General features: G+C 36.5%; 1 protein-coding gene across 15 annotated transcripts in view; it reads left to right on the top strand.

Annotated features, from left to right (window-relative positions):
• Positions 1–14,312, top strand: part of LOC18426787 (coiled-coil protein) — a 126,372-nt gene that overhangs the window by 54,580 nt on the left and 57,480 nt on the right. For all 15 annotated transcript variants that reach the window (XR_016059943.1, XR_016059947.1, XR_016059945.1 and 12 more), the window contains exon 12: positions 12,682–12,814. Coding sequence is in view for 6 of the 15 variants with exons in the window: in XM_088872834.1 (XP_088728960.1) it covers positions 12,682–12,814 (133 nt within the window). In the remaining 9 variants the exon portion in view is untranslated. The remainder of the gene's footprint in view (positions 1–12,681; positions 12,815–14,312) is intronic.

Below are 14,312 nucleotides of genomic sequence, written 5' to 3'. Positions count from 1 at the left end.
TTTCAACCTTAGTGTTTTCTTTGATTCCTTCTTTGCTACCCTTCCCTGTGGCGATGTAAATTTTCTTTGTTCACCCATGCATTTTTGACTTATTTATAGATGCCAGTAATTAGACCTTAGAGGTATCCATGAACCATATGACACTATGAACATTTCTTGTGATCCACATTATTTTTTTTTTTGGTATTTTAGTGGGGATCACGAGCTCCTACCCGTTTTTTGAAATCGTAAGTGGGTTTTGAATGCGTTAGGTGAGAATGGAAGCCTAGACCTTAGCTCTTGTGATCCACAATTGTACAAACTATTGTGACAACATTATCAAATCTTTGGATACAACAACAACAGTACGATTATAACTTACATTGTACAAAGGCAATTGTTCCTAATTTATAAAATAAGTTGGATGTGTGATTGCCGTCTGTGACAACTTTCCCCTTTCTTCTTCCTATTAATTACTGATGTTCTTGTCTCTAAGATTGTAATAATTTTAGATCAAATTTCAAGCCCATGGGGTGTCGGACCATTTTATGTCTAGTACAAGTAATCCACAGTCTCATACTAGCATGTCAGGAACCCTATGTTGGTTGCTTCGAGAAGAGTCTGTCATTAAGCTTTGCAAGAGACTGAACATGAGTGTAAGTATGAAAGGGAAAACCTGGTCCTTTTTATCTAGAGCTCTAAAAATAACCTCCCGTTATTGGTCACAATTTAAGGATACCGGAATAAAGAGTATAATCTCTCTAACTTTAGACCGGCTGAGCTTGAAATCTATCTAATATTTCAGAAAACGCTACACAACCGCTAGATGGCCAGCCTGGTACCCAACTCCCAATGCCAAGTTAGGCTCCCAGAACTTCAAGCGCCTTGTGGTGAAAAATTTCAGAAATATGCATTTGCTTGCTATCAAAACACACACGTATGCAGTTATTTGTGTTAATTTCATAATTTGTTTTTCATTTATATTCTAACGTTTTTCATGCAATCATATACGCATGAATGATGAAACACATTCAAAACTTCATATCTTTGATACTTTAATGAAAAAACATAAAGAAGTCCGTAGTGCATTAGTCGCCAACTCTCCAATCTGTATAATGGCATAGAATCATGATTCACAGTTAGATACACATACATATGTTCATAGTCACATGGACTCCAAGTCTACAATAAAAGTATAAGACCAATATGAGATGATGCAGTATAAAAGATAAGATGTAAAACAAAAGAAGAGACGAAATCTTTGGTTCTTCAAACATCTTTAGTGTGAATCTTTATCACCACTTGTACCTCCATCTGAATCGAGGCCATCATCATTACAATCATCATCCTTTTCAACATTTTTCTCATATTCCTCGATTTCTTCTAAAATTGCATCATCCTCCTTTGTCCCCTTCACCTTTTGTGAAGAAGCAGCAATTGATACTCGAGGAGCCCTCCTAGGATCAGAAGCTGAACCTAATGCATCCTCAGCCATATGCCAAGTCAAACTCTCCTAAGAGAAGATCTCTTTAGTTCTAGGGTCTCCAACCAACCACTCAGTAGCATTCTCCTTGACCTTGGAAGTAATGAGATCATGCTTCTGCTGATAGAACTTCTTCTCCTTAGGCCTCTGATTCTCTCCTACAAGTGCCAAATCATTGAGTTTTCTTGGCTCAAGCCCATTTCTTCGCTTTGTATGTACATGTAAGAAAACAAAATGCATGAGCACCGCTAGTACTACTACTTGACCCATCTAGATTTTTAGAGCAATGATTTCATGCAACCGTTGTATAGTAATATGATGCAACAACCTTAAAAAACCATCTTATGGCCATTTGTTTGATCCAAATTTTGACATATACACTCTTTTTATTCTATTGAACAATTACAAACAGGAAAAATTTGAAAACACAACCTAGAAAGTATTTTTTTAGCCCAATTAACATAGGCCATTCATTTTGGTGAGATGCTTAGATCTAGGCCTTAGAAGGATTTTTTCATTTCCAATTTTTTTGGATGGCTTCATTATCAGTAGATGAACAATGTTAAAAAAGGAAACAATGATTTTGAGTTTAGAAAGGCTAAGATCTTGAAATTCACAAAATGAATGGTCTAGATTCGTTTTGGAGGGGACTCATTTTGACCATATCTAGGGTTTAAATTGAATTTTTTTTTTTTTTTTTTGGGATTGATTATTGAGATGAAGAGAGTGTGCAAAATTTGGGGTCATACAAATACCACAAACATGGTTTTCTAGAAGTGTCGTTGCATTATACTATGATACAACCGTTGCATTAGATCATTGTTCAGATTTTTAAATTTGGACTTATAGAGAACCAAGTAAAATTATAAAAATATAATTAATTGTTACTATGTGTCTATTTTATTTTATAATTTTAAAGAACCTCAATTAATACAGAGAACTAAGTAAAATTATAAAAGAGTAATTAATTGTTACTATGTGTCTATATATTTTATAATTTAAAAGAACCTCAATTAAAGAGACCATCTCAAACGAACTCCAATTCTGCTCACAATCAGAAGAGCTAGTTGTTTACTTAAGACCCGAACAACCATCTTCTAGAAGTTTGGAGTACTACTCCCATGCTGGCTCCACCATTTTGCTGCAATTTGGGTGCCATCTCTATAATTAATTTAACATTATCGTAGGAATTTCAAGCAATTTAAAATATATTAGTCAATAGAAACTCAAAAGAAAATTTCCAAATGAAATTTATTACTTGGATCTGATGTGGTCCTTTTTCTGACCACCATTTTTTTCTCGAATGACTTCAATGCACACATATATAAAATGAATTCATCAGCTGATATTTATCTTGGATTTCTAACTCAGGATCAAGTCTCTTAAAGCACTTATTAAATCCATCCATAATTTTGACTTTCATCTCAACATCTAGGTCAACATAAAAAAGCTTCGGTTTTAAATAGTACCCAGCTGCATGTAATGATCTATGAAGTTGTGCCTATCCCACTTTTCATCGATAATATTCCAAATTGGGCCATGCTTGGCCTCATCATTTCTCAGACTCTCTGCGATCTCCTTCAAATCTCCATCCAGTGCGTCACATATAAAGCCCATAGAGAACTTGTTTTAGCTAGACACACGACCTTGACCAAGGGTAGAGATATTGCTAGTGAGTACTTTATCCCATATGCCTAAAAACCTTAAAAAGAATAGTATCACAGGTCCTATTTCCATTGAATTTGTAGGCCATTTACAGTTGCTCCAATCCTTCAAAGTGAGCATGGGTCTCAATGGGATCCTCCTATTATAAATGCTCTGAAGACTCAAGTAAGTAATAGCAATCTGGTGACCCCAGTCCTTATGACCTCCTTTTATGTGAACATCATGCTAAGTGTAATGGTGTGGCAGTATATTGAAAATTGTTACCTCCTTAGCCTTAGAAAGTGTGCCTTTAACATTAGACATGTCACCAACACCACATAAGGTCTATGCAATGTGCAACACTAGTTGTCTAAAAATATATGGGGCCTCTTCTGGTGAAGCAAATGAGCTGCAACTAAATTAGGAGCAGCATTATCTATGGCAACGAGTTACATGCTCCTTCGCAACCTCTTCAATGCCCTTATCAATGAAAGATAATATACAATGTGCAGCATGAACTTCTCTAGAAGCATCATTGGATCTAAAAAATACTATACCTAAGGAACAATTCACCAACATATTCATTATAGTCCTTGTCTTGTCACTCCATGAATCAGTCATTATGGAAACCCCGTATTGAACCCACCCATCCTTATGAGCTCCAAGACACTTCATTAACCCCGTATTGAGCCCCCCCATCCTTATGAGCCTCAAGGCACTTATTAGTTTGTTCTACCTCGTTCTTCACTAATGGTTCTAAAAGCTCATATGGAGTTGGACCTTTCAAACCTGGCCCAAATGGGCTAATTGCTTCCAAAATTGTATGGAAGCTACTTAAGCGAGAAGTATTATAAGAAATGCCTACCTGATAAAACCACTGAGCAATATATTGAATTACTTGGCCTCTACTCAACTGTGGCCTTAGGGTTAGTTGTAGTGAAAGCATCAATGGGTCCTTTCATATGAGGCCTCTTATGAGTAAGAAAAAAGAAAAGGTTATGAATTAAAAAAATATGGCAAATTTTAAAGGGAGACAAAGTGTATATCTCTCTAAATTTCTGGAAAACTATGACATGGGAAAAAGTATAAGTGCCTAACTAAAGCCTTTTATTCCAGCCGACAAAAGAATAAAAAATAACAACTTACCACAAAAAAAAGTAATAGTAAAAAAGGACAGAAGGAAACAAAAACATTAGCAATCGAAGGGACTTGGCTTGGCCATGGTTGTAAAGCCAAAAAAGTGGATGTAGGGTCCATATTTGGGATTAAAATGGCTTGTTCCATGGTTGACAAGCCATAAAAATGGACTTGGGATCTATATTTGAGATTGAAGCACAAAAAATCAGCAGAGAAAAAAAAAGAGACCGAAAAAAAATTTTGGGTAGGCCCATGGCTGGGTCTATATCATGCACTTAGAAGGAGCAGTTGGCCCATATCATCATCATCGAAGCCTTTTCCCAACTAATTGGGTTCGGCCACATGAATTCTAGTCTGCCATTCTACTCTATTAAGGGTCATACCCTCGGTGGCCATAAGTTCCCATATATTTTCTCATTACTTCCAAGCATACCCTTTTGGGCCTACCCCTTGCTGTTTTTGAGCCTTCCACTTGAACTCACTCCTCCTAACATGTGTTGTACTGGGTCCGCACCACACATGGCAGCCCATTAAATCTACTTTATCTTATCCTATCGTCTATTGGTGCCACACCTAAATTCTTCCAAATGTATTCATTTCGAATTTTATCCCTTTTAGTCTTTCCACTCATCCATCTCAACATCCTTGTCTCAGCTACACTCAATTTGTGGGTATATTGTTTCTTGATTGCCCAACATTCCGCCCCATAAAGTAAAGCTGGTCTCATAGCTGTTTTATAAAACTTGCCCTCCAGCTTCATTTATATGCGACAATCACATAAAATTCCATTTGCAGATCTCCACTTTGCATCTTGCTCTAACTCTATGTGCGACCTTTTTCTCAATGTCTCCATTTTTCTGGATTATTGACCCAAGATATCAATAGTGTGCTCTTTTTGCTATTTTTTGGCCGTCAATCTTAACTACTTCCTTATCTCTCTTTTTTTGGGTAATAAAAAGTAGTATGTCAGTAAGGATTTGGGCCCCTACCCTTTGGTGAGAATGGAGTCAGAGACCTCACCATGGGGCTCGGCAATACTACCGCTAAGGCCCCAGGCCATTCTAAAAAGAAGTGGTAATTCGGTGGGGATTTGGGCCCCTATCCTGTGGTGAGAATAGAGTCAAAGACCTTACCATGGGGCTCAACAATACTGCTGCCAAGGCCTTAAGCCATTCTCGACTTCCTCGTCTCTATTTGTATGATTACTAAACTTGCATTCCAGTTACTCTGTCTTAGTTCGGCTAATTTTATAACCTTGAGATTCTAGAGCATCCCTCCAAAGTTTTAACTTTGTGTTGATGTATTTTTGGGTCTCATCGATCAAAACTATGTCACCCGTGAAGAACATGCACCACAGTACTTAATATTGTAGGTGCCTAGGTAAGCCGTCCATTACTAAGAGAAAGAGGTATGGGCTTAATGCTGACCCCTGATGTAGACCTATTATCACTGAAACTCACTTGTCTCTCCACTAGTTGTTCGTACACTAGTTAGCTCTCCCTCGTATATATCTTTAACCAAGTCGATGTAGGGTCTTGAAACTCCTTTCTTTTGCAACACTTGCCTTATCAAATGTCTAGGTATTTTATCATAAGGTTTCTATAGATTAATAATGACCATGTTGAGGTCTTTTCCCTTCGCCCTGAAACTTGAAAGGCAGACAAATCTTGTAACTCTCAAATGTTTTAAAATCAATGAAGTGGGAAAATTATCCAGTTAACTATAAGCCCAAGTACCTAACTAAGGCGCTAATTTTTCCAGCAAACAAGAGCAGAAAAAATAAAACATTTAGCACAGAGCAGATCCAAAATTTGAGTTTCAAAAGCACAAAAAACAGCAGGGAAAAAAGGTGACAAAAAAAGAGTTCTGGGTAGGCCCATGGCTGGGTCTATATCATGCACTCGTAAGGGGCACCAGGTCCATATGTATGTAAACACTCACACGAACTTCAATAGATACGTACTTTTCCTACACACGATCCATCAGTTGTGAAATTTTAAAGGCAGACAATGCATGTATCTCTCAATTTTTTTAAAATTAACAAAGTGGGAAAAAGTATCCAGTTAACTACAAGCCTAAGTTTCTCATCATTAAAGTCCTACTCGTTCTATCAAACAAAAGCATAAAAAGTAACACTTAGCACAAAAAAAAAAAGTAGTAGTAAAAAAAAACTGCAGAATGAAACAAACATATTGAACAAATGAAGGGATTTGGCTTGGTCCATGTCTGTAAAACCATAAAAAGGGTCCCAGGGTCCATATTTGAAACGGGAAAGGCTCGATCCATGATTGAAAAACCATAAAGATGGACTCAGTCCATATTTGGGACTGAAAAGTACAAGAATCAGCAGAGAAAATAAGTTCAAACAATGATTGTTGATAAAACAATGCAACGAATAGCATGGTACCAAACCAGCCAAACCAAAGACTGAATATACAAAAAAAAGATATTATTATTACTGGAGCCCTAACTATTCCAGCAAACAAAAGCAATAAAAAAAAGACACAACTAGCCAAACTGAAGGCAGAATATACAGAAAATAGTTATTGTTACAACTAAAGCCCTAACTATTCCATCGAACAAAAGCAATAGAAAACAACAACATAGCTCCAGTATAAAAAGATAGGTAAAAGAAACAGCAAAATGAAACAGAAAAACAAAGGGATTTGGCCCTGTCCTTGGTTTTAACACCACAAGCCTTTGTATTTGGGCCTGAAAAAAGAAAAAAAAAGTTAGCAAAGAAAGAGAAAAAAGAGCTTTAGGTTGGGGACTCCATATCATCCTGCATATCCCAAACGACGAAATATATACAAAAGAAAATAAAGTTTTCTCAGAAGTCCTTACAAATGATTGATCACTGAAATCAGAAGTTCTGACAACTGATTGATCACTGAAAAAGAGAAATAAAAATGGGAATTTATCAAAATACCCGTGAGCGTTGAAGTATTAAATATTACCCATTTGCAACCATTGCCACTCAAGATGATGTGTTGTTTTATAGGTATTTTGAAATTAAATCAAAATATATGGGTAAAGTGTTAAATTGTTTGTCTCTGGATAATTTGACAAATTTCCCATTAAAAAAGGAATATTGTACTGGAGGGAAGTGGGACTAGACTGAATCACAAAGGAAATATTTTCAGGGATCACAGAGGAAATCCTATTGGCTCAACTGGAGCTTAGGCTGAAGAAAGCTGTCATGGGGAAATAGAGGGAGGGCGAGAGAGATAGAGGGGGAGAGAGAGAGATAGAAAGGGGATGGCAGACAAGAAGCTTCCTAAAGAGTAAGGCTAAGGCTTCTATAAAGAGTTGCACTTTGGGGGTGTAAATATAGAGGAATGGATCAAAGAAGAGGAGACAACTGTCAGCCATCCTGTTTTAAATTAATAAAATTTAAAACCTATGAAAAGTTCATAAAAAAAAGCTAGACTTTGTTTTTTTGGAATGGCGGTGTGGGTGAATTGGTTGACCAACATGTGATTGATAAGGGGTGTGCAGCACAAGGTGTTACTTTTGAAAATTTCTCAGCAATTTATTGCACAAAAACAGGAAGACCACCTTGCAGTAAGAAGGCTATATCTCCTAAAATATGCATGAGTTCTCCACGAAATTTTACAGAAATAAAGTATACTCGAAACCAAACAAAGTAGGCATATTTTGTGCTAAGGAATGTTGCTGCCACATGAAGAACTAGGGGCTTGAAGACAGCTGAAATCTGTAGGCTGAGACAACAAACTGCTTAAACTGCTAAACGTCACCCCCAAGGACTTATTACGCCCCTTATTGTTTTCCTAGACTGATGTTACACCTAGTTTGAAGAGAGATTATTCTTCAAGGTTGGTGACAAAATGTTATAGAAGCGCGCATTGAGAGATGACAAAGAAGCAAGGTTTATCTCACATTTCTCTTGAAAAGGGACACTATAAAAACCTTAACGATGCATGACTCTCTCTCTCTCTGCCTGCCCCCCCTCCCCATGGTTTCCCTATAGGCCTCTAGCTCACTGTGCACCTTTCTTTTTTCGCTTCTAGAGGTAAAAAAGTGAATGAATTAACATGGGGAGAGAGTATGTTTCGATATATGCATGGTTTAAGGTACATATGGAGATAGAGTTCTTTGTTATCTACTGCAAGTGGGAAACCTAAGGGGTGAGAGATTATATCTTCATCAGCAACCTTAGATCAGCCATCATGATATAGGAGCTGGAATCACACCCATAGTTGTTGGGAGCTGGGTTGGCTTCAGGAGCAGGAGATGGGAGCTTGGGATCAACCCATGGCTGAAGCTTCCTACCATGGGAGCAGCTTGATATATGTGCGACATGTGCATTGGTTTTCGTAGAGAGCACTCTCTCTCTCTCTCTTTTATTTTATTTTTAGAGTGAGTTAAAAATTGAGAAACGTATAACCCGCTTTTTAACATTATCTACACATGCACAATTAGAACTCTACTGCTTGAAAGTCTCATAAAAATGAGAAAAATAAGATTGGAGGATCATAAAAAGAACTGAAATAAGGAATTGCGTGAGTCCCTAACCAGACAAGATAAGACGATTCACTATAATTAGAACCGCCTGATTGTGGACAACCGTGGCAATTCCCCTCTTCTGGATGACTATACGGGATTGGGGAGCCCCCTAGCTCCGAGCTCTCTCGGGCGATTTTGAGTTTGTTCACTAGTTTTGAACCGCTTATGTAAATCACAACCATGAAACTAGAAAACGAAAATCATCTTTAGGAGGTCGTTAGCTAGAAAATTGATAAAAAATAAGAAATAACATAAAATCAAAGAAGTTGGGTTTAGAATTCAAAGCATTTTGAAACTTGCCTTCGGATTTGGATCGCTTCAAAACATGGTAATGCTATGTTTTCAATGGGATCGCAATCCCCTTCCAAGGCAGTCAAGATCCCCTTTTGTCAGGGATCGAAATCCTTATAAAATGGGGATTGAGCTCCCTTAGTGGATGTAGCCAGCTCTACTTGGGCTCCATTTAGAAATTATTGAAGTGAGATTTCAAGGGGGGCCTCCCCCCAACCCCCAAGACCAAGGTCCCCACAACTATAATCGCACCATTATCCTTGGTAGGAACTTTCCCAAACAAACTTCCTATATGATTAGGACCAAAACATCCTAGAAATCCATAAAAAGTAGGAATCTCAGTCTAATTAGTACTCATCCTAAACTGTTATCTTTTTTAAGACAACTCTTATTCTCCTTGGATTCCACAGATCCAAGAGGATTTGGTTGATTACCTCAAGTTTTATAGAACTTGGAAGAAACATGACAAAAAGAAAAACCAAAAAGGAGTGGGGTGTGCCACCCATAGATTCTACATATGTCCTCCACGTGGAACTCATTGGAGTGGGTCCCACATTTCTCCGTGTGGTCTAGGGTGGCCCTGACATATGTTCTTAAAAGGCATAGATATGATGAAAATAAACATGCCATCCTTGTTTGTAAATTCCAATTATGGTATTTAAAAAATAAAAATAATATTTCTAGAAGAGTCCTGTCGTTAAAACAAATTAATACTTTTTTGTAAAAAATGAAAGATGTCAATGTAGATCTAGCACAAGATAAGCAAATAACGTAGATTCGGGCTCATGGAAAGTTTTAACAAAAGTTTATGTCGGCTGCTTACCTAATACAACCTACCTCCTTTACCCGGGCTTGGGACGAGTTAAGAGAAAGTTTAAGGTCCTCACCCCTCTTAGACTAATCTAACACAATATATGTATTAAAATGTTTTTCTCTTTCTTTCCTTATTTATGCCGGTTAGTCTACTTACGTAGGCCAATTGCTATTCAAAATAAAACCCTACAACAATCTAGGGATCAATTGTTACTACCATGAACGTAAACTTTTTTTCATAAAGAACGATGAATTATAACTTTAAATATAAATCAAGAACAAAACAAATCATGAACAAAGAATAAGAACAAGAGAGCCTTATAATTACCGGGAACAAAGATGCCTTAAGATCACCTCTGAAGAAATTTAGTATACCCCTTTCCGGATCTCCAAGATTGATGGTGCACTGATCTTGATACTCACTGAATCCTCTTCAGAAGATTAGTTTTATGGAAAATCTATAACTATATGGAGCGGGAGCTCATAAAAGAAACAACTGCCCGTAAAACAAAGAGAGTATGCATTGAATAAATTGTTTAAAATTGGCCTTAATGAGAGCATTAAATATCATGCACGATATGCTATTTGTTGTCAGTTGTTTTAATTATATGATGTACGTATTACTTGTCCAAAGTTTGATATCTTTGATTATTCTACACATTTTACCATTCTTTAGGATGTTGATGTAGGAAATTTATAAAGAACAGTAAAAATAGTAAGAAATCTAGCCAAACACAAGCAAAATTTCGAAGAAAACCCTAAGGTTTCCTCCTTACCCAAGCTAGGGTTCCAAAAGCGTTTTTTATTCTCTTTCAAATTGTAAAATCATGTGGAACGACCCCTTCAAGGCTCTACCACCTCTTATATATTTAATTTAATATTCAAAGACATTAAATGTCCATACAATAATCAAAATGACTAAAAAGTCCTATGTTTGATACAAAATTCGTAATATTTACCCTGTGAACAGTAATCCATGAACAATATCTATAAATAGTACCTATGAATGGTGACCGATAGTATCATACCAGCACTAATAGGAAAGGAGCCTAGGCTATATTGGTTAGCGCTGACGATGTGCAACGCTAACAGTTAACAACATCAAAAAAAAATAGTGACCAATGAATAGTAAATAAAAACTAAAAAGAAAACTCATAGTATCCCTAAAAATACTTAAAAACTCTAAACCTAAAATCAAATATACATCCTTTGAAATTGAATAAAAATTAAAAACAATTATAATTTTGACCTCCATCATTCTCTTATGGCTGGGGGAAAATCTTCCTCGAGTTTTAAAATGTGTTAAGATGAATTCAGCATCAAAACTACATTCTTCAACCTTCTTTTTTGATGGCTCATAGATTATTCGTGGTAAAAAGAAATCCCCAAGCAACGAATCATGGTATGTACAGTAAGGAGTTGATACAAACTTATCAATTTTGGTCATCCCTGAACTCGCATTGAAAATTGTGTAGGAAACTTCAAGCTTAATTTTCTTGCCTTTAGAAGCTTTCAACGTCTATTTCATTACTCTTTGAAACCATGGTCACATATTGCGGTGTCTGAATCGACCAAGCTTGTTTTGTGCTACTCTGACTCCAATGCCCTAAATCTGTTGACTGCTCCACCTCTTCGATATCCTTGACATCTTCATCTTTTTCTTCATCAAAGATTGGTTTAACCACGAAATTTTGGCCCTCATCATAGATTGGATCTCCTAAGACGTCTTCTTGTTCATCTTACTAAATATTGAAAATTGGTGGCAAATCCTAGTCTAGAGCCTGTTGTTTTTTTATATAACCTGTGTCAAAATAAATAGTGTTATCCTTCAAATCGAAAACCCCAGAGTGATGTTCTCTACATCCTGGTCTTCTATCACTTTCTTCTTCACTCGACTCTTCACGTGGAGTACGGAGGTGAAAAGGATTGTACTCGACATCTTCTTGGGTGGAAAGATCAACATCTTGCCCATGAATGATGTTCACAAACTGCTGCACCAACTGCTTAACTTGCCTTTTAAGTTCCTCAATTTCTTCATCTTTGATATCACAAAGTGGGTCTATGAAAGCCCCTTTACATGGGCCCTTCTCACTGCCATGGGTTCATTGAAATCAAAGCCTTAGGCAGAGAATCCTCAAAACCTCACTGAAATAGCAAGATCTAGGCTGAATTTAGTAAAATTTGGCCCAAAATCAGCATGCTCTAGGCTTGCTTATTATTTCCCAGCTTTGTTGTTGGAGAAAACCTGTACTCTGTTACTAAATTGATGCAGGGATTTATAGAGAACAGTAAAAATAGCAAGAAATCAAGCCAAACACAAGCAAAATTGAGAAAAAACATTAAGGTTTCCTCCTCATGTAAGCTAGAGTTTCAAAAGCCTAAGCTCTTCTTTCTCTTTGAATATCAAAAAATCAGGTGGAATGACCCTCTCAAGGCCCTACCACCTCTTATATATTTTAATTTGATATTCAAAGACACTAAATGTCTATAATTTATGACCCAAAAATATTCAACGTAAGCACAAAATTTGTAATGACAATTTTACCCGTGTGAACAGTAATTTGTGAAGAGTAAATAAAAAGTAAAAAGAAAAGCCCTAGAATCCCTAAAAAGACTTAAAAACCTTAAAAATAAAACCCTTACGTCCTTTGAAATTGAATAAAAAAATAAGTATAATTTAGCCCTCCATCAGATGTATTTTGTGACACTACACCATGCAAATATTAATTGCTTACTATTATTCTAACATATTACGCAATAACGAGCACCCATATTCAGCAACATTTAATATATGTTTGCTTTTGCAGGCATACCTACAGTGATCTCTGTCTTCAGATACCGGAATCAAAATTTAGGCAGTGTTTGTTAAGGACATTGGAAGTACTATTTAATTTGATGTGCTCATATTATGACATAATGGCATTCCAGCTTCCTGGAAAGGTATGTTTGTATTATCATTTCTTCCTTTTCTATTCTTTCTTTTAATAATAGAAAGAATATTGGCAATTGCTTAATGATTTCTTATGAGAATGATCTCTTCCTACATTGCCTCTACCACTTATATGCACATTTCCCTCGTAAGTCACATCTGTATTATCCTTTATCAGTTCAGTTTACAACTTTGTGATGTTTAAAATCATGGGATATCTTCTCGTTGTGCAATCAATCACAAGCACTCCTGGCTGCTAATATGCTATTGTAGATGTAGTTGGTCTTACACTTCTTGTTATTGTTGCAACGCAAACTTTCCTTTTTGTAGATGTAGTTGGTCTTACTCCTCTTGTTATATACGATAACAAGAAGTGTAGTTGGTCTTACACTTCTTGTTATTGTTGCAACGCAAACTTTCCTTTTTGTAGATATATGCAGGAAATTACACTTCATGAAATCTTAGAAACATAAAAAATACCTTTTATTGAAGCATTTTGTCTTCTTCTTAGCATCTTTGGATGTGGGTGTGGGATTTTTAACTATTTGCTGTTCCTCATTCCTTGATGGTTTCAAAGCGCTGTGGCCCTACTAGACTCAACTTTTCTGTCATCCATTGTTGCAAGGCTCAATGGAGTGGAATATACTTTGCTACATGGCTATAAATTACATAAATTGGCAATATAAGTTCTGGGGCTTTTGCTCAGTTCACTCATAAGAAGTTCTCTGGGATAGTTGTGCAGATGATGTCAGGGAGTTAGTTTGTATGAAACATTTGCCTGGCTATTAAACCGATTCTGCCATATTGAGCTTTCTACTAGTGAAAAATTTCCTCTGCCACTACCACTCCTACTCTCATATATGATCATTGAGCATTTCTGTAGCCGGTTTAGAATGTGTACTTCATTGTGTTTTGAATTTTCCTGTGTGGGTTCTTAGAGATGGGAATCTTGTACTCATAGTTCGCTCGCCTTAAAGTTGCAATTCCTTAATGATTTCTAATGAAAATGATCTCTTCCTACATTGCCTCTCCCACTTATATGCACATTTCACATCTGTTTCACGTGAGTAAGTCACATCTGTATTATCCTTTATCAGTTCAGTTTACAACTTTGTGATGTTTAAAATCATGGGATATCTTCTCATAGTGCAATCAATCACTCCCTCTCCTGGCTGCTAATATGCTATATATTCTGCATTGTTATCATGTGTATATCTTGAATGCTTGGTCTCTTAATGCAAAGTTTTAGATACTGGTCGTTCTGTTTGTAATTTGAACTTGAGAGACATTTAGATGCAATCAATCACCACCACCGCTGGTGACTAATGTGCTACATATTAGACATTCTTATCATATGCATATCTTGAATGCTGGGTCTGTTAGTGCAAAGTTTGATATGCTGGTGCTTTTGCTTGTATTTTCAATTTGTAGTACTTTTTTTTTTAAAATACCCAAAAACAATGATAAATTTTTTATTGATATGTAACTATTTTCATCATCCAATATTTA

Source organism: Amborella trichopoda, chromosome 7, assembly GCF_054954075.1.
Source record: "Amborella trichopoda isolate Santa Cruz 75 chromosome 7, AtrichopodaSantaCruz75HAP2 v2.0, whole genome shotgun sequence".
Classification (NCBI taxonomy): domain Eukaryota; kingdom Viridiplantae; phylum Streptophyta; class Magnoliopsida; order Amborellales; family Amborellaceae; genus Amborella; species Amborella trichopoda.
The sequence above is the reverse complement of the archived record's forward strand: the minus strand, read 5'-3'. Positions and strand labels throughout refer to the sequence as shown.